This window comes from Equus przewalskii, chromosome 1 (assembly GCF_037783145.1).
Source record: "Equus przewalskii isolate Varuska chromosome 1, EquPr2, whole genome shotgun sequence".
Classification (NCBI taxonomy): domain Eukaryota; kingdom Metazoa; phylum Chordata; class Mammalia; order Perissodactyla; family Equidae; genus Equus; species Equus przewalskii.
In genome coordinates, this window is record NC_091831.1 from 79,610,774 (window position 1) to 79,637,847 (window position 27,074).

Consider the following 27,074-nt stretch of genomic DNA (forward strand, 5'->3'; position numbering starts at 1 on the left):
TTTGGATTCCTTTTATTTCTTTTTCCTGCCGAATTGCTCTGGCCAGCACCTCCAGAACTATGTTGAATAGGAGTGGTGAAAGTGGGCACCCTTGTCTTGTTCCTGTCCTCAGAGGGATGGCTTTCAGCTTTTGTCCATTGAGTATGATGTTGGCTGTGGGTCTATCATATATGGCCTTTATTATGTTGAGGTACTTTCCTTCTATACCCATTTTACTGAGGGTTTTTATCATAAATGGGTGTTGGATCTTGTCGAATGCTTTCTCTGCATCTATTGAGATGATCATGTGGTTTTTGGTTTTCATTTTGTTAATGTAGTGTATCACGTTGATTGACTTGCGGATGTTGAACCATCCCTGTGTCCCTGGTATAAATCCCACTTGATCATGGTGTATAATCTTTTTGATGTATTGCTGTAATCGGTTTGCCAAAATTTTGTTGAGGATTTTTGCATCTATGTTCATCAGTGATATCGGCCTGTAGTTCTCCTTCTTTGTGTTGTCCTTGTCAGGTTTGGGGATCAGAGTGATGTTGGCTTCATAGAATGTGTTAGGGAGTTCTCCATCTTTCTCAATTTTCTGGAACAGTTTGAGGAGAATAGGTATTAAGTCTTCTTTGAATGTTTGGTAGAATTCTCCAGAGAAGCCGTCTGGTCCTGGACTCTTGTTTTTGGGGAGGTTTTTGATTACCGTTTCTATTTCCTTACTTGTGATTGGTCTATTCAGATTCTCCATTTCTTCCTGATTCAGTTTGGGGAGATTGTAGGAGTCTAGGAATTTGTCCATTTCTTCCAGGTTGTTCAATTTGTTGGCATATAGTTTTTCATAGTATTCTCTTATGATCTCTTGTATTTCATTGGTATCTGTTGTGATTTCTCCTCTGTCATTCCTGATTTTATTAATTTGCGATTTCTCTCTTCTTTTCTTGGTGAGTCTGGCTAGGGGTTTGTCAATTTTGTTAATTCTTTCGAAGAACCAATTCTTTGTTTCATTGATCCTTTCTATTGTCTTTTTTGTTTCAATATCGTTTATTTCTGCTCTTATTTTTATTATTTCCCTCCTTCTACTGGCTCTGGGCCTTGTTTGTTCTTCTTTTTCTAGTTCTGTTAGGTGTCGTTTGAGGTTGCTTACGTGAGCTTTTTCTTGTTTAGTGAGGTGAGCCTGTATTGCGATGAATTTCCCTCTTAGGACTGCTTTTGCTGCATCCCAAATGATTTGGTATGTCGTGTTCTCATTTTCATTTGTCTCCAGATAATATTTGATTTCTTCTTTAATTTCTTCAATGATCCATTGTTTGTTGAGAAGCGTGTTGTTTAGTCTCCACATTTTTGCACCTTTCTCTGCTTTTTTCTTGTAGTTGATTTCTAGTTTAATAGCGTTATGATCAGAAAAGATGCTTGATATTATTTCAACTCTCTTGTATTTATTGATGTTTGCTTTGGTTCCCAAAATATGGTCAATCCTTGAGAATGTTCCATGTGCACTTGAGAAGAATGTGTAACCTGCTGTTTTTGGATGAAGTGTTCTATATATATCTATTAAGTCCATCTGGTCTAATTTTTCATTTAATTCTATTATTTCCTTGTTGATTTTCTGTCTGGATGTTCTGTCCATTGGTGTTAATGGTGTGTTGAGGTCCCCTACTATTATTGTATTGTTGTTGATGTCTTCTTTTAGTTCTATTAAGAGTTGCTTTACAAATTTTGGTGCTCCTGTGTTGGGTGCGTATATATTTATAAGTGTTATGTCTTCTTGGTGGAGAGTCCCTTTTATCATTATATACTGTCCCTCTTTGTCTTTCTTTATCTGTTTTGCTTTGAAATCTACCTTGTCTGATATTAGTATAGCGACACCTGCTTTCTTTTGTTCATTATTAGCTTGGAGTATTGTTCTCCATCCCTTCACTCTGAGTCTGTGTTTGTCTTTGGGGCTGAGGTGTGTTTCCTGGAGGCAGCATATTGTTGGATCTTGTTCTTTGATCCATCCTGCCACTCTGTGTCTTTTGATTGGGGAGTTCAATCCGTTTACATTTAGAGTGATTATTGAGACGTGGGGGCCTACCACTACCATTTTGTGTCTTGTTTTCCGGTTTTCTTCAGTTTCCTTTGTTTCTCGTCCCATGGTTTAATCTGTTCTGATGTAGAGCTGCTACTCTCTGTTGTTGTCCTTCTACTTATCTCCTCTGCTCTTGGTTTTGTAGCCCCTTTCCTTTTTTGGATTTTTCAGGAATGAGGGTTTTCCTGAGGATTTCCTGAAGAGGAGGTTTTGTAGCAATGAACTCCCTTAATTTTTGTTTATCTGGGAAAGTTTTTATTTCTCCATCGTATTTGAAGGATATTTTCGCTGGGTAGAGAATTCTCGGCTGTAGGTTTTTGTCCTTCAGATTTTTGAATATATCATTCCACTCTCTTCTAGCCTGTAAAGTTTCTGCTGAGAAATCTGCTGATAGCCTGATGGGGGTTCCTTTGTAGGTTAGTTTCTTTTGCCTGGCTGTCCTTAATATTTTCTCCTTGTCGTTGACTTTTGCTAGCTTCACTACTATATGCCGTGGAGTTGGTCTTCTTGCATTGATAAAGTTTGGAGATCTATTGGCTTCTGTCACCTGAAGATCCATCTCCCTCACCAGATTTGGGAAGTTCTCAGCCATTATTTCTTTGAATAGGTTTTCTGCCCCTTTCTCCTTCTCTTCTCCCTCTGGTATACCTATAATCCTTACGTTGCATCTCCTAATTGTGTCTGATAATTCTCGGAGAGTTTCTTCATTTCTTTTAAGTCTTGCTTCTCTCTCCTCCTCTGCCTGCAACAATTCTATATTGCCATCTTCCAAATTGCTAATTCTTTCCTCCATATTATCGGCCCTACTGTTCAGAGCATCTAGATTTTTCTTAATCTCCTCTATTGTGTTCTTCATTTCCAGTATTTCTGTTTGGTTCTTCTTTATCGTATCAAACTCTTTTGTGACATAGCTCCTGAACTCGTTGAGTTGTCGGTCAGAATTCTCTCTTAACTCAGTGAGTATTTTAATGATGGCTGTTTTGAAGTCATCATCATTTAGGTTATATATCTCATTTTCTTTGGGATTGTTTTCTGTGTATTTGTTACTTTCTTTCTGTTCTGGAGATTTAATGTATTTTTTCATATTGCTTGATGATGTTGATTTGTGCCTCCGCATGGAGATAGAGTTTAGTTGCTCCTTTCACTTGTTTCAGCTGCTGCGGTGGGGGGAGCAGCTGTTTATACTTCACCAACCAGGAACCCTGTCCGTAGTTGCTAACTGGGCCTGGGCCCCTCTTCGTAGCCACAGTGGCCCTTTGGATTCCCTCCTCTGCCGTGGGGGCCGTCACGGGGGGCTTCAGGCTGCAGGTGCCTACTGTTGTTGCCCACCTAGATGCGCTCTCTCCTTGGGGTCTGCAACGGTGTTATGGGCTTTTCCAGCGGCCAGGGGTGGGATCACTTTTATTTGTCGCTCGGTTGCTGTCGGCACCCACCAAATCTCACTTGTCCTCTATGTGTCGCAGGAGAGCTATTGGCATCTTCTACAGTCTGTGGTTAGTACACCTAGCTATGCTGCTTTTGCCCTGGGGTCTTCCAGCCTTGTGGCTGGCGGCTGGGTGCCTTCTACTGGTGCTGTGCAGAGGCTTTCCCTAAGGCTTCTGTGAGCCTGTAGGGTTTCCCCCTAGGCTACTAAGCTGGGTCTCTGGAACTCTCTCCAGCCCCAGTCCTCTCCGAGATCTCCGGCAATCCCTAGCCTCACCGGGTGGGCAACGGCAGCTGGGGGTCGCCCCGCCCTCTGGGCTTCTCTCCGGGCCTCTGCCGGGAGCTCTGAATGCTCAGCGTGGCCCCTCTGCTACCGGCAGACAGAGAGTTTTGTCTGCTGCCTGGCGGAGCTCCGGCGCTTCCCCTCCGGGTCGCCGGACCCGCCTTTGAAAGTTCCCCCGCCCCGGTCCTCTCCGAGATCTCCGGCAATCCCTAGTCCCACGGGGCGGGCAACGGCAGCTGGGGGACGCCCCGCCCTCTGGGCTTCTGTCCGAGCCTCTGCCGGGAGCCCTGAATGCTGGGCGTGGCCCCTCTGCTAATGGCAGACAGAGAGTTTTGTCTGCTGCCTGGGCGGAGCTCCGGCGCTTCTCCACCGGGTCGCCGGACCCGCCTTTGAAAGTTCCCCCGCCCCGGTCCTCTCCGAGATCTCCGGCAATCCCTAGTCCCATGGGGCGGGCAACGGCAGCTGGGGGTCGCCCCGCCCTCTGGGCTTCTGTCCGGGCCTCTGCCGGGAGCCCTGAGTGCTCAGCGTGGCCCCTCTGCTACCGGCAGACAGAGAGTTTTGTCTGCTGCCTGGCGGAGCTCCGGCGCTTCCCCTCCGGGTCGCCGATCCGGCCTTTGAAAGTTCCCCCGCCCCGGTCCTCTCCGAGATCTCCGGCAATCCCTAGTCCCCCGGGGTGGGCAACGGCAGCTGGGGGTCGCCCCGCCCTCTGGGCTTCTGTCCGGGCCTCTGCCGGGAGCCCTGAGTGCTCAGCGTGGCCCCTCTGCTACCGGCAGACAGAGAGTTTTGTCTGCTGCCTGGGGGAGCTCCGGCGCTTCCCCACCGGGTCGCCGGACCCGCCTTTGAAAGTTCCCCCGCCCCGGTCCTCTCCGAGATCTCCGGCAATCCCTAGTCCCACGGGGCAGGCAACGGCAGCTGGGAGACCTCCATGCCCTCCGTGTCTCTCTCTGGGACCCTCCGGGCGCCCCGAGCACCAGGCCGGGTCTCCCCGCCAATGGCGGGGAGAGACTCTCCCCGCGGGCTCAGGTGTGCAACTCCAAAGTTTCCCTCTGCGTTTAGGAGTAATTGCGGGGGGTTTAAGTAGGGCTCTGGTCACCTGTTTCCACCGTCGCTCCTCTGTTGTGTTCTCGCTCCTGCCCTAGATGTGTGTGGATCCTCTGGGGGCGTCCGTTGGAAGAAAGCCGCTTGCGGGTACTAGGCTGCCCGTCGGGGTCGGAGAGTTTTCACCTATTTCCACATCCTCCCGGAGGAAAGTCCGTCCGCCTTCCGATGTATAGTCGCGTGGGTGTCTCAGACGTCCTGGGATGCTGTCTGGATATCCTTTGTCAAGCGATAAGTGTCCAAATAATTGTAGACTCGAAGGGCGAGAGACAAAGAGGACTACTCACGGCGCCATCTTGGAATTCCTCTCGATCGTTCTTAATTACTTCATGTGTGTGTGTTTCATGAGGCAGGAAGTGTACCAGCTACTATTTTTATCTGCTCAGTCCTAGTTCCCCCGTCTTCTCATAACACACATACCCCACTTCCTCGCAGAAACAGACAGGTAAACATGCTCGGCTAATTACAACATCTCACCCCTTTGGCTACAGTAATTGGTCCAAGGAGTTGGTATCTGACCCAAGCCCTTCCTGAAAGTTTTCATACTGGAGCCAAGGAAGGAAGGCCCCTTTCTTCTCCAGTCATGGCACTGTTAGCACAAAAGACTTGAATTGTCACGTAGAATACTGTGGTGAGATCATTTTAAAACACTCCTCCATCAAAAAGTTGTCTAATTCCTCTGCCCTTGAAGACGGGCTTCGATGACTTAAAGGACTTCGATGACTTGCTTCAAATGAATAGAATGTGGTGGAATTAACACTACATAATTCTTTAGATGAGGTCATAAAAGATGATAGAGCATCCTCCAGCTTCCTCTCTCTCTCCCCCTTGCCCCTCTTGTACATTCACCATCAGGCTATGAGGAAGCCAAGCAGCCCCATGGAAAACCATGAATAGGTGTCCAGCCACAGCCCCAGCTGAGCCCCAGCAGACAGCCAGCATCAACCACCCGACATGAGAATGAGCCTTCAGATGATCGCAGGCCTTGTTCTTTGAGTCACCCTGCTAGCACCAAAGGAAGCAAAGAAGGGCTATTTATGCTGAGATTTCCCCAAATTATAGATTTTTGAGTATAACAAATGTTGTCATTTTGATAAGCCACTAAGCTTGCGGGTACTTTGCTATGCAGCAATAGATAACGGGAACAGACTTGGGTACCATGGCATGGTGTGGAAGGTGCTACCATAATAAGGCCCAAAACACGTGGAAATAGCTTTGGGACTGGGTGGTGCATGGAAGTTGGAAGGGCCTTAAAGCGATGGTCAGGAGAAGTATGGTGATCTTGAGGATGCTCTTGGTGAGGACTTAAAGGAAAGAGGAAAATATTATTAGGAGCTGGAAGAAAGGACCGTTGTTTAGCAGCTGAAAGTTTGGGAACACTGTTACCTCAGGTGACATGGAAAATAGGAAATGTACCCCTTAAGCTGGGTGAGCTGGCTAAGGAGATTTCCGGGCAGGCTACTGAAGGGACCACCTAGCTTCTTCTCACTACCTATAGCATAACGTAAGAAGAGAGAACTAAGCTAAAGGAATAACAGTTAATATCAAGGAGCCAGGCCATGCTGAGATTAAAATTAAAACTATTTCTTATTCCCAGCCTCCCCATAAGGCAAACAATGGTAAGATTAAGAAATGACTTGAGGGCTGGACCCATAGCCGAGTGGTTAAATTTCCATATGCTCCACTTTGACAGCCCAGGTTCACAGGTTCAGATCCCAAGTATGGACCTACTCCACTCATCAGCCATACTATGGAGGCATCACACATACAAAATAGAAGAATACTGGCATGATGTTAGCTCAGGGCCAATCTTCCTCACCAAAATAAAAGGAATGGCTCCAAGGCAAAGATCAAATCCATAGCACTGCCAGGAAAATATGGTCAAAAGATGATGCCAAAGACACAAACTGTAAAACCCTTTTTAAGAACTCAGAAAGACTTAAAGTAGGGCATCATAGACCCTTTCAAATAGTCACATGGCCCTTTAAGAATCTTAAGAGCATTGCCCCCTGTTCCCACAAGCCTTACAGGAAGCCTGAAAAAGAGGCTTATCTTGAAGAGATTTATGAACATAGCTTTTGTCTGATGGAGTAGATTATAAGTTAACACATATGAAACTCAAAATATTTTAAGAAGAATTGTGCTAAGTTGGAAAAGAACCAAGAAAGCACAAAATGAAAAAATGCATTTGAACCTCCAAACTTGCATGGGTAGAAAGTAGGCTGAGAAGACTACTTGGCAACAAATTCAGGCTACTTCTGTGGAAAAGGAAGGTTGACTCAGAGTATAGAACCACGAGCCCATAGGTCAGAGCTAAGTGCCACAGAAAATCCTTTCCACACAGTAGGGCTAAGCCCTAATCAATGAACTGATGACAGGTGCACAGCTGGATTTCAGAATTGCTATGGACCAGTGGCTGCTGTGTGACTCCCATTTCCCCCCTTTTTGAACAAGTATCTATAGCTGTTATCCTATGTCTGTCCTGCCATCATATATTGGGATTGTGGGGGCTGACAGCCTGTCTCTTTAGTAAACAGGTGTTCAGATCATCAAGACAAACCATACTCAAGAAGCTGTGCTCCAGGAGGCACAGCTGAAGAACCTCATCTGCTCCTGCACCTGAATTAGACATGGAGATCCCAGACATCAAGCCTGAGCCTGATGCCATCATATGCGAGACTTTCGAGGGACCTTGCGATGGGATGAGTATATTTTGCATGTAGAAAGAAGTAAAAACATATGAGAATAGAAGGCAGTCTGTGGTGCTTTCAAAAGATGCCCACAAATTCTTTAGACCCTCTTCCCATCAACTGACAGAGTGTAATTGCCCTGCCCTTGAATATGGGTCACCCTTAGTGACTTACTTCTAACAAATAGAATGCAGCAGTAGTAACACCGCCTGACCTCCAGGTTTAGTCCATAATAAGTGACAGTTTTTGCCTAGTTCTTTCTCTCTTAGGATGCCATCACCATACGATGAGGAAGTCAAGCAGCCACATGGAAAGACTATAGCAAGTGGTCCAGCCATGGCCCCAAACAAGTACCAGCAGACAGTATCAACAACCAGACAAGTGAGTGAGCAAGTTTGCAGATGATTCCAACCCCTAACCTTCCAGCTGCCCCAGTGGACACCTGGAGTAGAGATGAGCTGTACTCACTTAGCCCTACACAAATTGCAAGTTCACGAGCAAAATAAATGTTGTTATTGTTTTTCTTAAACAGCTTTACTGAGTATAATTCACATACCACACAATTCATTCATCTAAAGAGTGCAATTCAAAGGTTTTGCTACATTACATTATTAATTTTGTTAATTGTGGTAAAATATATATAACAAAATTTGCTATTTTAACCATTTTTAAGTGTACAATTCAGTGGCATTAAGTACATTCACAATGTTGTGCAACTGTCATCACTTTCTATTTCCAAAACTTCTCATCTCAAACAGAAACTGTAACCAAGCAATAGCTGCCCATTTTCCCCTCCCTCCAGCCCCCGTTAACCTCTAATCTACTTTCTGTTTCTGAATTAGCCTATCCTAGGGATGTCATATAAGTGGAATCATGCAATATTTGTCCTTTTGTGTCTGGTTTATTTCACTTAACATAATGTTTTTAAGATACACAAACAAATGGAACAGAATAGAAAACCCAGAAATAAACCCACATGTCTATAGACAGCTAATCTTCAACAAAAGAGCCAAGAGCATACAATGGAGAAAGGCAAGTCTCTTCAATAAATGGTGCTGGGAAAACTGGACAGCCACATGCAAAAGAATGAAAGTAGACCATTATCTTACACCATACACAAAAATCAACTCAAAATGGATTAAAGACTTGGAAATAAGACCTGAAACCATGAAACTTCTAGCAGAAAACATAGGCAGTACACGCTTCAACATGGGTCCTAGCAGCATATTTTCAAGTACCATGTCTGACCAGGCAAGGGAAACAACAGAAAAAATAAACAAATGGGACTACACCAAATCAAAAATTTCTGCACAGCAAAGGAAATCACCAACAAAACAAAAAGATAACCTAACAACTGGGAGAAGATATTTGCAAACTATATATCTGATAAGGGGCTAATATCCAAAATATATAAAGAACTCATACATCTCAACAATAAAAAAAACTAACAACCCAATTAAAAATGGGCAAAAGATCTGAACAGACATTTCTCCAAAGAAGATGGCCCACAGGCACATGAAAAGATGTTTAACATCACTAATTATTAGGGAAATGCAAATCCAAACTATAATGAGATATCACCTTACAGTCATCAGAATGGCTACAATTAACAAAACAAGAAACAAGCGGTGGAGAGGATGTGGAGAAAAGGGAACTCTCATACACTGCTGGTGGGAGTGCAAACTGGTACAGACACTAGGGAAAAGAGTATGGAGATTCCTCAAAAAATTCAGAATAGAAGTACCCTACAATTCAGCTATTTCACGGCTGAGTATTTATCCAAAGAACGTGAAAACAGAAATGCGTAAATATATATGCACCCCTATGTTCACTGCAGCATTATTCTCAATAGCCAAGACTTGGAAGCAACCTAGGTGCCCATCAAGGGACAAATGGATAAAGAAGATGTGGTATATATACACAATGGAATACTACTCAGCCATTTAAAAAAAGACAAAATCTTGTTCCTTGTGACCACTTAGATGGACCTTGAGGGTATTATGCTAAGCGAAATAAGTCAGAGGGAGAAAGTCAAACACCATATGAACTCACTCATAAATAGAAGATAAAAACAAAGAGGAAGAAACACAGAGACAGAGATTGGAATGATGGTTACCAGAGGGGAAGGGGGGAGGGAGAAGGGCAAAAGTGGTGATTAGGCTCATGTGCATGGTGATGGATTGTAATTAGTCTCTGGGTGGTGAACATGATGTAATCTACACAGAAATAGAAATACAATGATGTACACCTGAAATTTATATAGTGGTATAAACCGACGTGACCACAATAAAAAGAAAAGATTTGTCTATGCTATAGCATGTATCAGAACTTCATTCCTTTTCATGGCTAAATAATATTCCATTGTATGTCTATATCACAGTTTGTTTATTCATTCATCTACTGATGGACATTTGAGTTGTTTCCACCTTTTGGCTAACATGAATAATGCTGCAATGAAGACAGGCATACAAATATCTGTTTGAGTCCCTGCTTTCAATTTCTTTGGGAACATACTTTGGAGTAGAATTGTTTGGTCATAAGGTAATTCTATGTTTAGTTTCTTGAGGAACCACCAAAGTGTTTTCCATAACACTCCACCATTTTAAAGTCGTACAGCAATGTATGAGGGCTCCGATTTCTCCACATCCTTGACAACACTTTTTATTTTCCATTTTTTTGATAGTAGCCATCCTATGGGTGTGAAGTGGTATCTCCCACTGCATTTCCCTAATGACTATGATGCTGAGCATCATTTCATGTGTTTATTGGCCATCCATATATCTTCCTTGGAGAAGTGTCTACTGACGTTCTTTATCCTTTTTTTAAATGGGTTGTTTATCTTTTTGTTGTTGAATTGTAGGAGCTCTTCATATACTCTGGATATTAAACCCTTATCAGATACATGATTTCCAAGTATTTTCTCCCATTCTGTTGGTTATCTTTTCACTTTCTTGATAATGTCCTTTGAAAAAGAAAATTTTAAATTTTGATGAAGTATGATTTAATTATTTTTTCTTTTGTTACTTGTGATTTTGTGTCATATTTGAGTCCATTGCCAAATCCAAGGTCATGAAGATTTATCCCAATGTTTTCTCCTAAGAGTTTTTTTTTTTTATTTCAGCCCTAATATTTAGGTCATTGAAGCATTCTGAGGTAATTTTTGTATATCATGTGAGGTAGACATGCAAATTTATTCTTTGGGCTATGGAAATCCAGTTGTCCCAGCACCATCTGTGGAAAAGACCATTCTTTTCCCCATTGAATGGACTTGGCCCTCTTGTCAAAATCAATTAGCCATAGATGTAGGAGTGTAATTCTGAACTCTCAATTCCATTCCATTGGTCTACACATCTATCCTTATGCCAGTACTACACCGTTTTTGTTGCTGTAGCTTTATAGTAGTTTTGGAATCAGGAAGTTTTAGTCCTCCAATTTTGTTCATCTTTTTCAAGATTGTTTTGGCTATTCCAACCCCCTGCAATTCCATATGAATTTGAGGATCAGCTTTTCTGCAAGAAAGTGCATTGCAATTTTGATACAGATTGAACTGAATCTGCAGATCACTTTGGGTAGTACCAACAACTTGACAATACTAAATCTTCCCATCCAAAAACACAGGATGTCTTTCCATTTATTTAGGTCTTTAATATCTTTCAGCAGTGTTTTGTAATTTTCCGTGTAAAAGTTTTTCACTTTCTTGGTTAAACTTATTCCCAATTATTTCATTATTTTAGATGTCATTGTAAATAGAATTCTTTCTTAATTTTCTTTTTAGATTATTCATTGCAGGTGTGTAGAAACACTACCAATTTTCTGTGTTGATCTTGTCCCCTGAAACATTGTAGAATTTGGTTACTAGCTTTTCTAGCTTTCTCATGGGTTCTTTGGGATTTTCTATAAGTAAGACTATGTCATCTGCAAATAGAGACAATTTTTTCCCCTAATTTCTCTGGCTAGAACTTCCAGTACAATAGTGAACAGCAGTCATGAAAGCAAGCATCCTTGTCTCATTCCTGATCTTAGAGGGAAAGCTGTGGATTTTTCATAAATACTCTTTATCATGTTGAGAAAAATCTCTTCTACTCCTAGTTTTTGCAGAGCTTTTATCACAAAAAAGTGTTGGCTTTTTGTCAAATGCCTTATCTGCATCCACTGAGATGATCATGTCTCTTTTTTCCCTTCATTATATTAATGTGATGTATTACATTGATTTATTTTCTTATGTTAAACCATCTTTCCATTCAGGATAAATCCCACTTGGTCATGGTGTATAATCTTTTTAATGTACTGTTGGATTAGGATTGCCAGTATTTGGTTGGGGATTTTTGCATCCACATTTATAAGTGATATTAATCTATGATTTTCTTTCTTGTGATGTCTTCATCTGGCTTTGGTACTGGGATAATACAAGCCTCAGAATGAGTTAGGAAGTGTTCTCTCCTCTTCTGTTCTTTATAGGAGTTTGAGAAAGATTAGCATTAAATTCCTCTTAAATGGTTGGTAAAACTCACCAGGGAAGCAATCTGGTCTTAGACCTTTCTTTGTTGGGAGGAACTTTTTGATTACTAATCCCATCTGTTTACTTGTTCTTGAGTCAGTTTAGGTCATTTGTGTTTTTTGAGGAATTTGTCCATTTCATCTAAGTTATCTAATTTGTTGGCATAAAATTGTTCATAGTGTTCTCTTTCAATCATTTTTATTTCATATGTTTGGTAGCAATGTCCTCACTTTCATTTCTAATTTTAGTTAATTCTGTCTTCTTTTGCTTTGTGAATTTGGTTGATATTTTCAAAGAAATAAATTTTGGTTTTATTGATTCTCTCTATTGGTTTTCTATTCTCTATTTTATTGATCTCTGCTCTAATCTTTATTATTTCCTCCCTTCTACTAGCTTTAAGTTTAGTTTGCTCTTTTTTCTCTAGTTCCTCAGTGTGTGTAATTAGGTTATTGATTTTGAGGGGTTTTTTTGGGGGGGGGGAAGATTGGCCCTGAGCTAACATCTGTTGCCAATCTTCTCCTCTTTTTGTTCTCCCCAAAGCCCCCCAGTACATAGTTGTATATCCTAGTTGTAGGTCTTTCTTCTTTTCTTAATGTAGGTATTTATAGCTATAAATTTGCCTCTGAGCACTGCCTTTGCTACATCCCATAAGCTCTGAGATGTTGGATTTTCCTTCTCATTCATCTCTAAATGTCTCCTAATTTCTTTTGAGATCTTTTTTTACCCATTGGCTGTTTAAGAGTGTGTTTGTTTAATTCCCACATATTTGTGAGTTTTTCAGTTGTCCTCCTGGTTTTCATTGCTATCTTTATCTCATTGTGGTTGGAGAATATACTTTGTACGATTACAGTCTTTTAAATTTATTGAGACTTGTCTTGTGGCCTGACATGTGGTCTATCTTGGGGAATTTTCCATGTGCCTGTGAGAAAAATGTGTATTCTGTTGATGTTGAGTGGGTATTCTATATATGTCTGTTATGTCTAATAGGTTTATAGTGTCAGTCAAGCCCTCTATATCCTTATTGATCTTCTGTCTAGATTTCCTATGCATTATTGAAAGTGGTGTATTGAAGTCTCCAAATGTAATTGAAGAATTATTTCTCCCTTCAATTCTACCAATATTTGCTTCATATATTTTGGGGGCTCTGTTGTTTGGTACATCTATGTTTAAAATTGTCATATCTTCTTGACGAATTGATGCTTTCTTTTATCAATATAGAATGCCTCTTTTGTCTCTTGTAACAGTTTTTTACTTAAAATTATTTTGTCTATTTTTTCTGATAGTATAGACACTCAAGCTCTCTTCTGGTTAAAATTTGCACGGAATATCTTTTTATGCCTTTTCACTTCAATCTACTTGTATCTTTGGTTCTAAAATGAGTCTCTTGTAGGCAGCATATAATTAGATCATTTTTTTGTATCTATTCTGCCAATTTCTGCCTTTTGATTGGAAAGTTTAATCCATTTACATTTAAAGTAAATACCATAAGAAAGGACTTACTTTTGCCATTTTATTATTCATTTTCTGTATAGTTTTCTCTTTTTTGACCCTCATTGCCTCCATTACTGTCCACTTTTGTGCTTAGTTGATTTTTCGTACTGAACTGTTTTGATTCCTTTATAATTTCCTTTAGTGTATATTTTATTGACATTTTCTTTGTGATTGCCATGTGAATTACACTTACCATTGTAATTTTATAACAATCTCATTTAAATTGATACCAACTTAACTTCAATAGTATACAAAAACTCTGCTCCTATACAGCTCCATGCCTCCCCCTTACATTATTATTGTCACAATTCACAACTTTTTACCCTGTGCACTAACATAGATTTATAATTTTATAAATTATAAATTTGTGCATTTTAAAATCATACAGAAAATTAAAAATGGAGTCATAAACCAAAAATAGAATAATACTGGCTTTTATATTTACCCTTGTATTTATCATTACTGAATTCTTTATTTCTTCATATAGCTTCAAGTTCCCATCTAGTATCCTTTCGTTTCAACCTGCAAGACTTCCATTCACATTTCTTGCAGGGCAAGTCTAGTGGTAATGAGCCCCTTCAGCTTTTGTTAGCTGGGAATGTCTTAATATCTCTCTCATTTTTGAAGGACAGTTTTGTTGAATATAGAATTTTGATTCACAATTTTTCCTTCCACACTTTAAATATATCTTCCCACCACCTTCTTGTCCCCATGGTTTCTGATGAGAAACTGGCTGTCAATCTTATTGAAGATCCCTTGTATGTGATGAGTTGCTTCTCCATTGCTGCTTTCAAGATTCTGTCTTTTCTTGGGGCTGGCCCTGTGGCCAAGTGGTTAAGTTTGCGAGCTCCGCTGCAGGCGGCCCAGTGTTTCTTTGGTTCAAATCCTGGGCGCGGACATGGCACTGCTCATCAGACCACGCTGAGGCAGTGTCCCACATGCCACAACTAGAGGGACCCACAACGAAGTATATACAACTATGTACTGGGGGGCTTTGGGGAGAAAAAGGAAAAAAATAAAATCTTTAAAAAAAAAAAGATTCTGTCTTTTCCTTATAACACTTTGACTATAATGTGTTTCCATGTGACTCTCTTTGAGTTTATTTGTAGTTCATTGGGCTCTTGAATTTGTAGATACATGTCTTTCATTAAATTTAGGAAGTGTTCAGCCATTATTTCTTCAACTGTCCTTCTCCTCTTCTCTCTCTTCTCCTTCTAGGACTCTCCTAGGTATATGTTGGTCTGCTTGATGATGTCCCAGAGGTCTGTTAAGCTATCTTCAACTTTTCTTCATTCTTTTTTCTTTCTGCTCATCAGACTCAATAATTCCAACTGTCATATCTTCAGGTTTGCCAATTCTTTTTCCTGCCTGCTCAAATCTTCTGTTGAACACTTCTAGTGAATATTTCATTTTCATTACTATACTTTTAGTGGGAAGATTCAGTCCTGTTTAGGCTTTTGTCCCTGATCATAGGCACATCCCTTCTAGTTCTGTTATAGATTTCTCAATCTGTAGAAAGAGGAAAAATACTCCTTGAAAACATTTGAGAAGTAGAGTGAAATTGTTGACATTCCTAAAGTCCTGAGTACCTTCACAGAAAGGGTGGTCACTCTATCTCGGTGAGCTGGCCCCAGACAATTGAAGTCATTGCTTTGTCCAGTTCTGTTTGGCAACCTGCAGAGCAGCTGAGTTCCCCAGATGGAACATCCCCTCAGATAAGCTTGCTCTCCTGGGATCCAAGTTCCAAGTGTGTCCAAGTTCCAACAAAGTACTTAAATGGGGAGAAGAGGTGGAGGAAAAGAAGATTTTTTTGTTTGCCTTGGTGTTTTATATTCAGCAGCATGTCTAACCTTGGAGCTGACAGGTTTCAACATGAATAATAACAACACACCATGACAACACTCCACATGATCCTAGCAGGACAGACCAATTTCCTTACAGGCAGGGAAGGCAAAGCAGAGGTCCACCAACCTGGGGGACATACTGTGACATGGCCATCAGGAGGGGATGTCCACACCACCATGCGTCTACCTCCAGAGCACCAGGAGGTCTAATAGATCTCATACCTTAACACCAGAACATAAAAAGGAGCTGAGTGTGCCCTAAGCTGAAAGACTGAGGAGAAAGGCATCACACTAAAATCTCGTTTTGTGCTACAAATGAAAGGGAAATCTATCATATGCAGATAAACCATCTGGGCCTGTGCACAAGCTCAAATCTGAAGTAGGTGTTACATGACTTCCTGCACCCTTACCACTCAAGAAAAATGCCAACACACAAATCTGCAAACACAAAATGTCAGTTATTTCATTTGGTTGCATTGTTTTAGCTTTTCTTCCTATTTAAAGGAGACTTTGTGATTGCGTAAGTGAAGGGCCGAGATCTCAGCCAATGGTGACTTTCAGCATTACTGTCTGTGTTTGCAGATTTGTAAGTTGGCATTTCTCATGATTGCTAAGGATTCAGTAAGTTGTGTAATACCTACTTGAGATTTGAGCTGTTGCTTTTGTTTTTAATGGAAGCCCCTTTATCCAAGGACAAGGGGACACTTACTGCAAGCTCCCCTCAGAGCCATGGGAGAGAGAGCCCTGTAGACACCAGGCCAGACCAATAATGTTTCCAAACCCTGGGGTGCAGGGAGAAAAGAAAAGTGTGTGTGGAAGGGGGCTGCAGACAGAACCTGCACTCTATTCACCACGTTCAGTGCTGCTCCCTCTCCGTAAACATCTTAAAGTGCCACTTTTGCTGGACACGTCTCTCTTACCGGACGCCACATGCAGTCTACTGTTTAAGTCAGAACACAAAACAATACAGGCTACCAAGAGTAGCATTTCTGTTCCATGGACCCCAAAATGTTATCTACCTCCCGTTTACTCTGGCAGTCCTACAGCCATAAAAATGACCAGATTCTATTAAATCTTGTTTTCTTCTTTCTAAGCTTGAACAAAATGCAGTGAAAAGGAATGTGTGGATTTTCACTGTGTTCAATCACATCTGTTGGGAGACGAGAAAGCAGGAGTTCCGGTTCTAAAGATTAGGCTCTAGGAAGCCACTCAGAGGCCAGACCCTGAAGCAGGTATAGAGTGGGGTTCCCCACGAAAGACAGGGGTGTCAGGCTGAACAGTTTACACACTATCACCTAAGAGCAACTGTGCATAGAGAAATCTTGCTAAAGAAAGAATTCAGAGAAACAAAGATATGGCAATTTAGAGAAGAGCTGGTCACTCTCTCCACTGGTTTTATGCTTGGCTTTTGCTGTGACCTTTTTTCTTCCAATGCCTCATATTTTTATACTTCTAGAATTTTGTCACAATGGATATTGGTTGAGAGAAATAATAGAGAAACCAATTCAGTGCTGACTACTTTTCACTCCCGGAAGGAGATTCTAAACCAGCAGGGCAAAGCCAGCGATGCCACACATCACATTGATGCCAGTCGCTGAAATGGTGACTTCCTGAAATTTTGCTCCTGCTTCCTCGCAACTTCACCTTGTTCACTTCAGAAGTGAAGTGGTGGACACAGTCTCTGGTGGACCTGGGCAGGCAGGGGGACATTATAGGCCACAAATCAATGCAAGAGCAACTGGAACAGTAACCATATTGAAAATTGTTGTGCACGCTCTCCTTTTCTCTGTGTTCCCAGCACATCACAGATCCTGACCCCTCATCTCCCATCTCTGGACTGCAATCTCTCCCTCCATCAGACTGCAAGGTCTCATCCTTGCCCCTCAGCTGACCACAGACATGGGACAAGCAATAATGCCATACAACCAATGAAGCATTTTGAGCATCTTGGAGAAAGACCCTAAGCAAATACCAAACAATATTATTCTTTTTCTCCCAGGCCCTCCCAGCTTTATGCAAGAATATAAGGAAATATTAACTTTACTTCCCTAGTGAGGGAGAGATGTAATTAGAGCCATGAGAAGTTTTCCCCACAAGGCATCCGTGGGTAAATTTGCCAGCACTTGGATGAGATAAAACACAGAACTTTCTATTCTGTACCAATTCCTCCTTTCTCTGGAACACAAAGTCATTTTTATGAATGAAACTAGAAAGAAAGAAAGAGAGAAACGCAACAAAAACAAAGGGAGATAAGGTCACCCTCCATATTCTCTTGGTGAACACGGTGGTCTCCAGCAGACCCCTTCCCCTGCTTCAAAGCACAGCTGCACCTGACAGAGAAAAAGAAGTGAGTCCACACAAAGACCATAAAAGTTGAGTGTCAAGAAAAATCTCAACAATCCTTAAAACTTTTATTAATAAGCCTGGATAAACTAGATGACAAAGGAAATTTTATTCAAATCCTATTTCAATAAATCTCATCACAACAAATTCTCCACCTCAAGGTTGTTCAAACTTCCCTAAGGACATAGCAATCGATTTATGAGAATTTCTTGATCACTTTCTATGTGCCAGTCCATGCATTGGGCCCTGCATTGGTCCACTGCAGACAATAGCCAGTTTCAAATCTCATTTCAAGACAACCAAACTTTTGGATGGTGGCTAGTGGTAAAGGTGGTTTTTCCACCTCTTGGACTTCTCTAAAACCCATTCCAGATGCATCCTACTCAACCTTTAAGGTCCATCTAAGTTACCAACTCATCCATAGGGCTTTGATCCTTCACCCACCTCAACATCTAGCAGAAGTAATTTCTCCCCTTTTTGGAATGTCCTTTGTCTACATTTTAAGGGGCATGTTATGTATAACTTTATTGTCATTATTGCTATCTCCCCTGCTGAACCATAAGTTCCCTGAGATGAAAATCTTGAGGACAGCACTCAGTGTGTCTTAAAATGGCATTGTTTACTTCCTTGCATCTCATCACCACTCAAAGTGTATTCCTCAGGACAGCAGCGTGAGCATAATTTAGGATGTTATCAGAAAAGAAGAGTCTCCAGCCCCACCCCACGGCTACTTAATCAGAATGTGCATTTAATACACTACCCAGGTGACTCAGCTATGCATTAGTTTGAGAAGCACTGTTATACACAATGGACGCTCAATAGTATTTTTTACATAATAAGCCAACTTCTACACAGAAATTTTCCCCCTCACTCACCCCATGCTGTAGACTGCAGATGAGCTGAGGAGCAACCCCATCATGAGGTGGCAAGAGGGATTTCTCCTTGCTTTCACTCTAGCTTACCATTCATGGCCCCTATGCATTCAGGCAGCAAGTCCTTTATTCATTCACTCATGAAACATTGATTGAGTTCTTACCCACCATGTGCCATGCACCTTGCACATTTCATAAGAACACTTACCTCTCAACACGCTGAACCAGGTTTGCAGGTTTGATGAGTTTAAATAGAATGACAGTGGTATGTGACTCTGTGTTAAGTGGCTACCAGGGTATTTGTCCACTCCACAAACTCCTAGTGGATCAGGAGGGACATGGCCCAGTCAATCACCCTCACCTCCAGGACTCAGCTCGCTGCTGCATCATGGTCTGGTTCTCCATGGAGGAAAGTCCTGCACCAGTGTTTTCTCAAACATCATCACACATCCCAATCACCTAGAAGGCTTGTGAAAACATGGAATGCTGGGCCTACCCCCAAACTTCTGATTTGCTAGACAGTGACAGGCAAACAAGATAAAAAACAGAAACACTAAATAGAGGTGCCTTCATTCTTTTAGCTTCCCTGATGAGGTGTATCCTATCCAACCTCATTCCCTTAGGTGTTTCAGAGATATTTGGAGAAAAGACTAAAGAAGTGAAGCCTTCATTTAATGAAGTCCATTGAGAGAACCAAGTCCAGAAAGTTCCCCAGTTCTTTATCAGAAAAAGAGCCTGGTTTCCACTTGTGTCATAAGCTTTGTGTGTTACAGCAGAGCTGTGTTGTTCAAGGTAAAAGGACCAAGACTCAGCCCATGGTAGAGAAAATAAATCTGTGCCATAGTGGGGTGCTTCAAACTAGATTTAACTGTCTTTTACAGACAAAAGTCAGTGGGCGCAGCCTGGTCCAGGAATAGCTCATTTGCTCTCTGTCTACAGCTGTACCGAGGACTAAGGAGAGTACCTTCCATTGCCTTAGACTTGCCTCCTCTCTCACACACCTCATCCTCCACCCAGCATCATTCTGAAATCAAGACATCCTGTAGAAAGAGGAGTGGGAGAGTCCAGAGAGTTCCACCTCCATTCCCAAGTTCTCATCTTCCTCCCACTCCCCTGTCACTTTGTAAAGCCAATCTCAATGGTATCTGTAATGAGAACACCAGATAGCGTCAATCCTGGGTATTTCCTAGAACAGGATTTGCAATGCACTTTTGGAAATCACTCACCCCATTCCTGTAGTGCCCCAGTTCCAATGGTCCATGACGTACTCATTGGAAATACCAGAATATGAGTCACTAAGCTTGAAGACCCAAGCCCCAACACTAACCAGCTTCCAGAAAAATCCTTAAATCTACATTCTATTTCCAGAACAGTTCTGGGTGTGCTAAACTTGGCTATCACCAGGAGTATCTATCAAGTTCATAAGTGTCTAGGGGAACCTAGAAACCCTTTGTCTTCCCCACATCCAGCAGAAATGGGTGTGAAATCTTGTGATCAGCATCCAAAGTCCTTAAGATTCTCCACAGGCCAACCACACCAGAAAGCCTGCCTTTGGCGCAGTCTAGCCTGTGTCTAGTCAGCCGCCATCCAGCCCTCATCTGCTTCTGCTCCAACTCTGTTTTAGTGCCTCATCTGAATTGTTTGGTTTCTGACCAACTCCTCTATCTTCTGGTCTTGTGTGGTTACTTCTTTCTAGCTTGGATATTTGTGTCCACTTTCATGGGAATTTGATACATTTGACCCCTTTGGCACAGCCTGGCGTCTCTCGGACTCATCCCATTTCCCATCTCTGGTCCCGGAGAGAATGAGGTCAAAAATCTCTCCCTGAGAGCTTATAGTTACAGGTATCACAAAGCCAGATACTACATCTACCTTACTTTCCCATTCCTGCCACCTGCCTGGCACATAATAGGTGTTCAACAAAAATTTTCTGATGGATGAATAAATTATATCACACCTGCAAGTACTCCAAGGGTTGCTGGACGATCAATAAAGTTATACTTACAACCCAAAGGATTAATACTCCTAAAGCGCTTTGAAAACCACAAAATAACAGTGCTGTAAAATAGTCAACTGTTACTGAGTGGAGATGATCAGAGGAGCAGATTGCACAACTCATTTCAGATGTAGAAGACAGATTTGAGAAAGGAGGGAAAGAGAAATGGGACGTTGTGGGGGAAAAAGAAGAAATAATCAGTAAACAAATTAAAACTCACCTTTATCAAAATCATCATCCTCAACTGCTTTTTCTTGAAGTTTCTGAAGCTTTAATCTTAAGGATTTTACCTATGTTGGTTTGAAGGGGAGAAAATGAAAACCAAATTACCATAGCAGTCAAGCAAACAATTTTGTTAAAGCTAAGAACATTTAGAAACTATTTCAAAACTGAACTTCTTTATCTTCCTCTTAAAAAAGAACCACAAATGTACATTTTTCCAATGCCAGACACATTAGTTTCTCAAAAAAAAGTTTTATGAAGAAAAAGTGTAATTTGAGCATAAAAATCCACAGTTAGAATGTTATTTTAAACAAAAACATCACACTGTAACCTTTGTGCCCTTATCTATGTGAAAAATGCATAATAAAAAGTAGTACAAATTTCTTGACCTGACCAGATGGTCTCTATTCTAAAAATCACATTAAAATTATGAAGCTAAACACACCAAAACTGGAAGAGAAACCAAAAGAAGAAGAGCATGAACTTAAACTCAGTAGGCTGTCCCAAAGGCTGGTGAGAATGACAAGAAGGAATTCATAAAACCCTTGTTAGAAGTCCTCAGGTTCATATATTTGCCATTATAGAAAAGGGCATTGTCTTGTTTAACCTGCATACAGACTCAATGATCCCATCATTTGTTTGAGAATTATCAGTGTGTTCATTTGTAATTATAGTCATGCACCACATAATGATGCTTTGGTCAACAATGGACCACATATATGAGGGCGGTCCCATGAGAGTAGTAGCATACAGCCTAGGTGTGTAGCAGGCTCTACCATCTAGGTCTGTGTAAACACACTCTATGATGTTAGCACAATGACGGATGCATCTAACAATGCATTTCTCAGAAAATGTCCTCCTTGTTAAGTGACACATGACTGTATTTTTCTTCTCAACAGGAGGCCCAGAGATTTTCTGAAGATGGATTCTTAGACTATGAATGAATAGATCTGGGCTTGCTCCCTGAAAAACACCTTCCTCCCATCCTTTGCCTGGCTAACACCTATATTTCCTTCATCACCTAACTCAGGTGTCACCTCCTCCAGTCTGTTAAATGTCCTTTCTCTATACTACCATTGTGACCTGTTCTTGCTTCTATTCATACTATCCATTTAACAAATATTTATCGAATGCCTCTTAGGTCTTTGGAGCCCCCAAATCCCTCTGTGGAACTTGAAGCATAAGCCAGAAACAAATTTTGTTATGTTAAGACTCTGATATTGTGTGTGTGTTACTAAGCTATTTTAACTAATATAATCTAACTAATAAAATCTCCAAAGCCAGACACAGGGTGTTGTACTATTAGTAGTCAGTAAACACAGTCTGAATGAATGAAAGAATGAATGAATGATCACATTAACCCCTTTATCCTCGAGTTGCTCCACATATCACATACAAATTTTACCAGTAACTTAGTCTTACATAGTAGAGATAGAAGAAAGGCTGTATGGTGGTGCAATTGCCATATAAAGCAAGAGCATTACCATCACCACACCCAAAGGATGGTATTATTAAATTAAAAAAAAAAGCAGGAGCAGAAGAACTATAGAAAAGAAGGTCAAAGAGGGGGCCGGCCCAGTGGCGCAGTGGTTAGGTTCACACGTTCCACTTTGGCAGTCTGGGGTTCGCCAGTTTGGACCCCAGGTACGGACATGGCACCATTTGGCACGCCATGCTGTGGTAGGCATCCCACACAGAAAGTTGAGGAAGATGGGCACAGATGTTAGCTCAGGGCCAGTCTTCCTCAGCAAGAAGAGGAGGATTGGCGGCAGATGTTAGCTCAGGGCTAATCTTCCTCAAAAAAAAAAAAAAGAAGGTCAAAGGATACATTTATAGCCAATGCCCACCTCACCTTACCCCTCTCGTCAATTATCCCTGTAAGACCCTGACTTGATGCCCTGGGATATGTTTGAACGTCCATCTTCCCTGGAAGCACAACCACTGATGGGCACGTCTTACCCCGTGACCCAGCCCACGTTAGGCAGGCAATTAGTTTGTTTTCCACAAGCTGAGGTGGGGCCTAACTTGCAGGGTTCTGCCCACTTCCCCCCTCTGCCCACCCAGTTAGCATTTCCTTTTATCACATTTCTCTCAGCCCCACTCAACCTCTGGCAATAGTCCTTGGGTGGCTATTTTGAAATAGCAAAAAATACACATATAGTCGATTCTCATTCATGGTAGTTATGTTCCATAAAGTAGCTGGGAACATCAATTAACAAATACTCAACCCTGGCTTCTGGGGGAAACACAGGGTTAAGTTCATGAGAGCCTCCGGTCACAACATTTTTGTCAACTGGTCAATATATAACCTTGTTTATGTCTGTTTCAGTTTAAAGACACCTTATTAAATCTGCATTGCTGATTCATTAACACCAAACTCATGGCCAACAGCACTCCAGCTCATGCGGGAAAGAAGCTCACCTAATACATGTGTTTTCTCCGTAAGGCACATCACAGCCTTCTTGCACTTGCGAACACTAGACAGCACTCAGCATTATGCTTGGGGACCATTTTAAAAAACAAAATCACCAACAAAAATGCAGAAAGATGTGGCGTTAAATAGACCACGAAAAGGACACTTGTCGACAGTACAAGAGCTGAAACAAGAAGGCAGAGCGTCACCCTGTTCACCCTCAGCCTGGAAAATGCACATCAGGTAACTCAAATTTTCAGCCACTCTGGGCATGTCCACAACTGACCAGGAAAGCACTGTGAGCATTGACTTTGGAGTTATTGATAAATTTTAGCAAGTAGGCGAATTTGTAAATATAGAATCTGTGAATACTGAAGATCAACTGCATTTTAAAAGGAGCGAAAACTCAAGTTCCTGAGATTTGTGTTTTGCTTAAGGAGAAGGGAGAGGGATCAAGGAATTAGACCATAATCTCTAAAAGGCCCCACAACACTGGAATCCCAACCCTTCAAAGAATCTTTTTGAAGATCCTTAGCCCAACCTCCTCCTCAATCCTGAAGGCCTGCCCAGGAGCCTGAATGAGCAATGTGGGGCCTCTGCACAAACACAGTGGAAAAAGCTGGGCTCCCCAGCAGCCCCCCTCATAGTGGAGGACTCTGGGTGTCAGGAGCTTCTTCTTCCTTTCTTTTTTTGAGGAAGATTAGCCCTGAGCTAACATCTACTGCCAATCCTCCTCTTTTTGCTGAGGAAGACTGGCCCTGAGCTAACATCCTTGCCCATCTTCCTCTCCTTTATACGTGGGATGCCTACCACAGCATGGCTTGCCAAGCAGTGCCATGTCCGCACCCGGGATCCGAAATGGCGAACCCCAGACTGCCAAAGCAGAATGTGCAAACTTAACCGCTGCGCCACTGGGCCAGCCCCTCTTCCTCCTTTTGAAACAAAACCTGCCTTCCTCTCAGTCCTATGCCCTGGAAAGAGTTCTTTTCCATCACTCCCACCACACAGAATAAAGTTGACCCTTCTTCCACACAACAGACATTCAACCACCTGAAAATGGCAGCACGCTTTCCCCTGTCCAGGTGTTAGATCACCACAAACAAAGACACTTAAACTACAGTTAAGTGGTCTCCAGATCCTATTGTTTGAGACAAGACATGAGTTTAAATTGAACTGTGGGGAGAAGGGTGAATTTATTCTTCTTTGACTCAAATTCTCTCAATCTGAGCTGTTTCTCTAATGATATTGATGGGCAATATCCTGGGTACTTGCTCGGTGCCAGACTCATCTGGAGCACTTTGCATGTAGGAGCACATTTAACCCTCATGACAGGCTAATGAGGTAGGTGCTGTGGTTCTCTCTCCTTCTACAAGAGCATCTTGAGGCACAAGACAAGTAAGCCAATTACCTAAAGACACACAGCGAGGAACAGAAAGAACGAGGCTACCACCCAGGCCGTCCCACTAACTTGCCACGCTGCAGCGCTCCGTGGGTAACACCCACAGGCCCCAGCAGGCACCGCAGGCAGTAGGGCTCACCCCCTCCAGAAGCCCAGTAGTGTGGGAAGCGTGCGCCGGGCACTGTGGCCATGTGCAAGTGCCATGGGTGAACCAGCAGCAACCACGCTCTTCTTCCCCACAGAATAACTCTCTAGTAGATTATGACCAATTATTTCTTTTAAAAGCTGTATTTGGCTGGTAAAGGAGAAAGGAAGAAATGTAGCTAGCATTGATTTTATTTCTTTTTAAAACTAAAAATTATGAAATCCAAAAGGTGAGTCACGGTGGCTTTCTGTAGCCACTGCCCCTGGAATTTCAGCTCACGGTCCTCCAATGTCTCGGTGGCTCAGAGAGCCAGCATGGTGAGCCCGTGCACAACTGGGTCCCCAGAGAGCCACATTCGCTCATGGTTCACAGACTCCAGTTTACCAAAAACTCCAGGTTCTCAAGAGGAAGTGATCAATCTCCAGGTAGGAGGAGCTAAAAGGAAGAAAAAAACTATTGGGGCTACCAAAACCCAGCGGGCCGAATCCTGTGGACTGCCATGGGATCCTCACTAAGGCAAGTTTCTGATTGCATGGTTACTGGGCGCAAGGGAAGCTGGTCATTACAACAGCATTCTACTTTGGCTTCACTTGAGTCAAAATCTGGATTTCTGAGATGGAGAAATGCAGATATATTGCCCAGATTTTTTTAAAAGTTCTCAGAAATGCAGTGTTGAAAACTGGCATCTAAAGTCAGAAAAGTATGATGATGCCAACCTCTACTTGGTGCCTTCGTCCTGTGTGCATCTGCCTCTCAGATTCTCTTCTTATGCCTTAGACAGCTGAGCCAAGAAATCCATCAATTAGATATCTGTGGCCCATCTTAACAAGATTGAGTTCACTAAAAATAAAAATTAGTCGAGCTCCTGCTGAGGGCCAGGAAATAGGCGAGGCATTTGGCATCCCAAAACGTCTAGCAGAAGCGATCTGTGGTTATGGGGCTCGTAGTCAAGTGAGGAACTTGAACCCACAAACAAATTTTTATTACCTGTGGTGAGTGCTATTATGGAGCATGTCCAGAGTGCTATGGGGACAAATGGAAGATGGGATTCATCTGGTCTAGAGGGGGCAGGAAATGGCTCACAAGGAAGTGGCTTTGGAGTCACGACTAAAGGGATAAGTAGGAGCTTGGCAGGCGGGAGAGTGCAGGAAGGTCAGACCAGGCAGAGAGAAAAGTAAGCAAAGGCCTGAAGCACAGCTTTCTGTGGTGTCTTCAGGAACAGGAAGCAGCCCCAGATGGCCGAGCCGGCAGGAGTAAGGCACTGGGGCAGGCTGCAGCAGGTTGGGAAAAGTCTCGATGATCAGGATAAGGAGCTTGGATATTGTCCAGAGAGGAGCAATGAGCCACAAATGGTTTAAGCCAAGGAATAACACTATCCCGTCAGTGTTTCGAAAGATAACTGTGCTGGCCACACAGAAGATAAATTGGAGAAGAGAGACACTCGAGGAGGGTAAATGTGTCAAGAATCTCTTGCAAAACCCCGGTGAAAGATAACAAGGATTCGAACCAGGGCAGTGACGGTGGCTTGAGACGAGGTTAGCTGTAGGACTGAGAGGGTTTGGAGGCTGAGCAGATGTGGGGAGGGATGGAGAGGGAGGTATTAAAGATGACTGCAGTTTCTCTAAGGAAGTGAATAGATTCTATTGATTCAAATCGACAAATACATATCAAGAATGAGGCCCTTAGAACAGGTTTGGTGGCGAAGACAATGGCATCAGTTTTGGACACATCTAACTAGAGGGTTTCACACATCACCTGGGAATAGAGACCTGCATGTTTGGCCTGGCTTCGCTATCTTCCTGGGTTGTAAATCAGATGGCTGGGCTGAGGTCCCTATAGGCCAGAACAAAGGAGCTAAACATCACGGAAAGTCGATGAGATGCAACTGCTGAGAACGAACGTGAACTTCACATTTTCAGGTACTTCTACCAAATGCCTGATGAGGAGTGCTCCACTTCCCTGCTTACATGTATGTGTGCACACACGTACGCATATGCACATGTGCACACATACTCGTGTGCACACATACACAAACACACACCCCAGAAGGAAAACGCAGTCTTTCAAGAGGATGAGGCACACAGCCCAATGGGCCAGCCACGAAGCATCTCTACCTTGGTCTCTCTAGGAACTTTCTGGGGTGGAACAATCCTGCCTACTCCTGGCTGTACCCAGCCCTCAACAACTGGGTGGACAGCGCTGTCATAATGTAAAGACTTACACTGACACTGTCTGTCCCAATTTCCAAAGCACTTACATATTCATTTGAGCTGCAGAGAATCCTGTGCAGTGTTGATACCTCTAA

At 42.4% G+C, this 27,074-nt stretch overlaps 1 protein-coding gene across 9 annotated transcripts in view; it reads right to left on the reverse strand.

Annotated features, from left to right (window-relative positions):
* The window catches only part of DISC1 (DISC1 scaffold protein), a 347,047-nt gene that overhangs the window by 277,409 nt on the left and 42,564 nt on the right, over positions 1-27,074 (reverse strand). For all 9 annotated transcript variants that reach the window (XR_011524952.1, XR_011524953.1, XM_070568817.1 and 6 more), the window contains exon 3: positions 20,811-20,880. Coding sequence is in view for 7 of the 9 variants with exons in the window: in XM_070568817.1 (XP_070424918.1) it covers positions 20,811-20,880 (70 nt within the window). In the remaining 2 variants the exon portion in view is untranslated. The remainder of the gene's footprint in view (positions 1-20,810; positions 20,881-27,074) is intronic.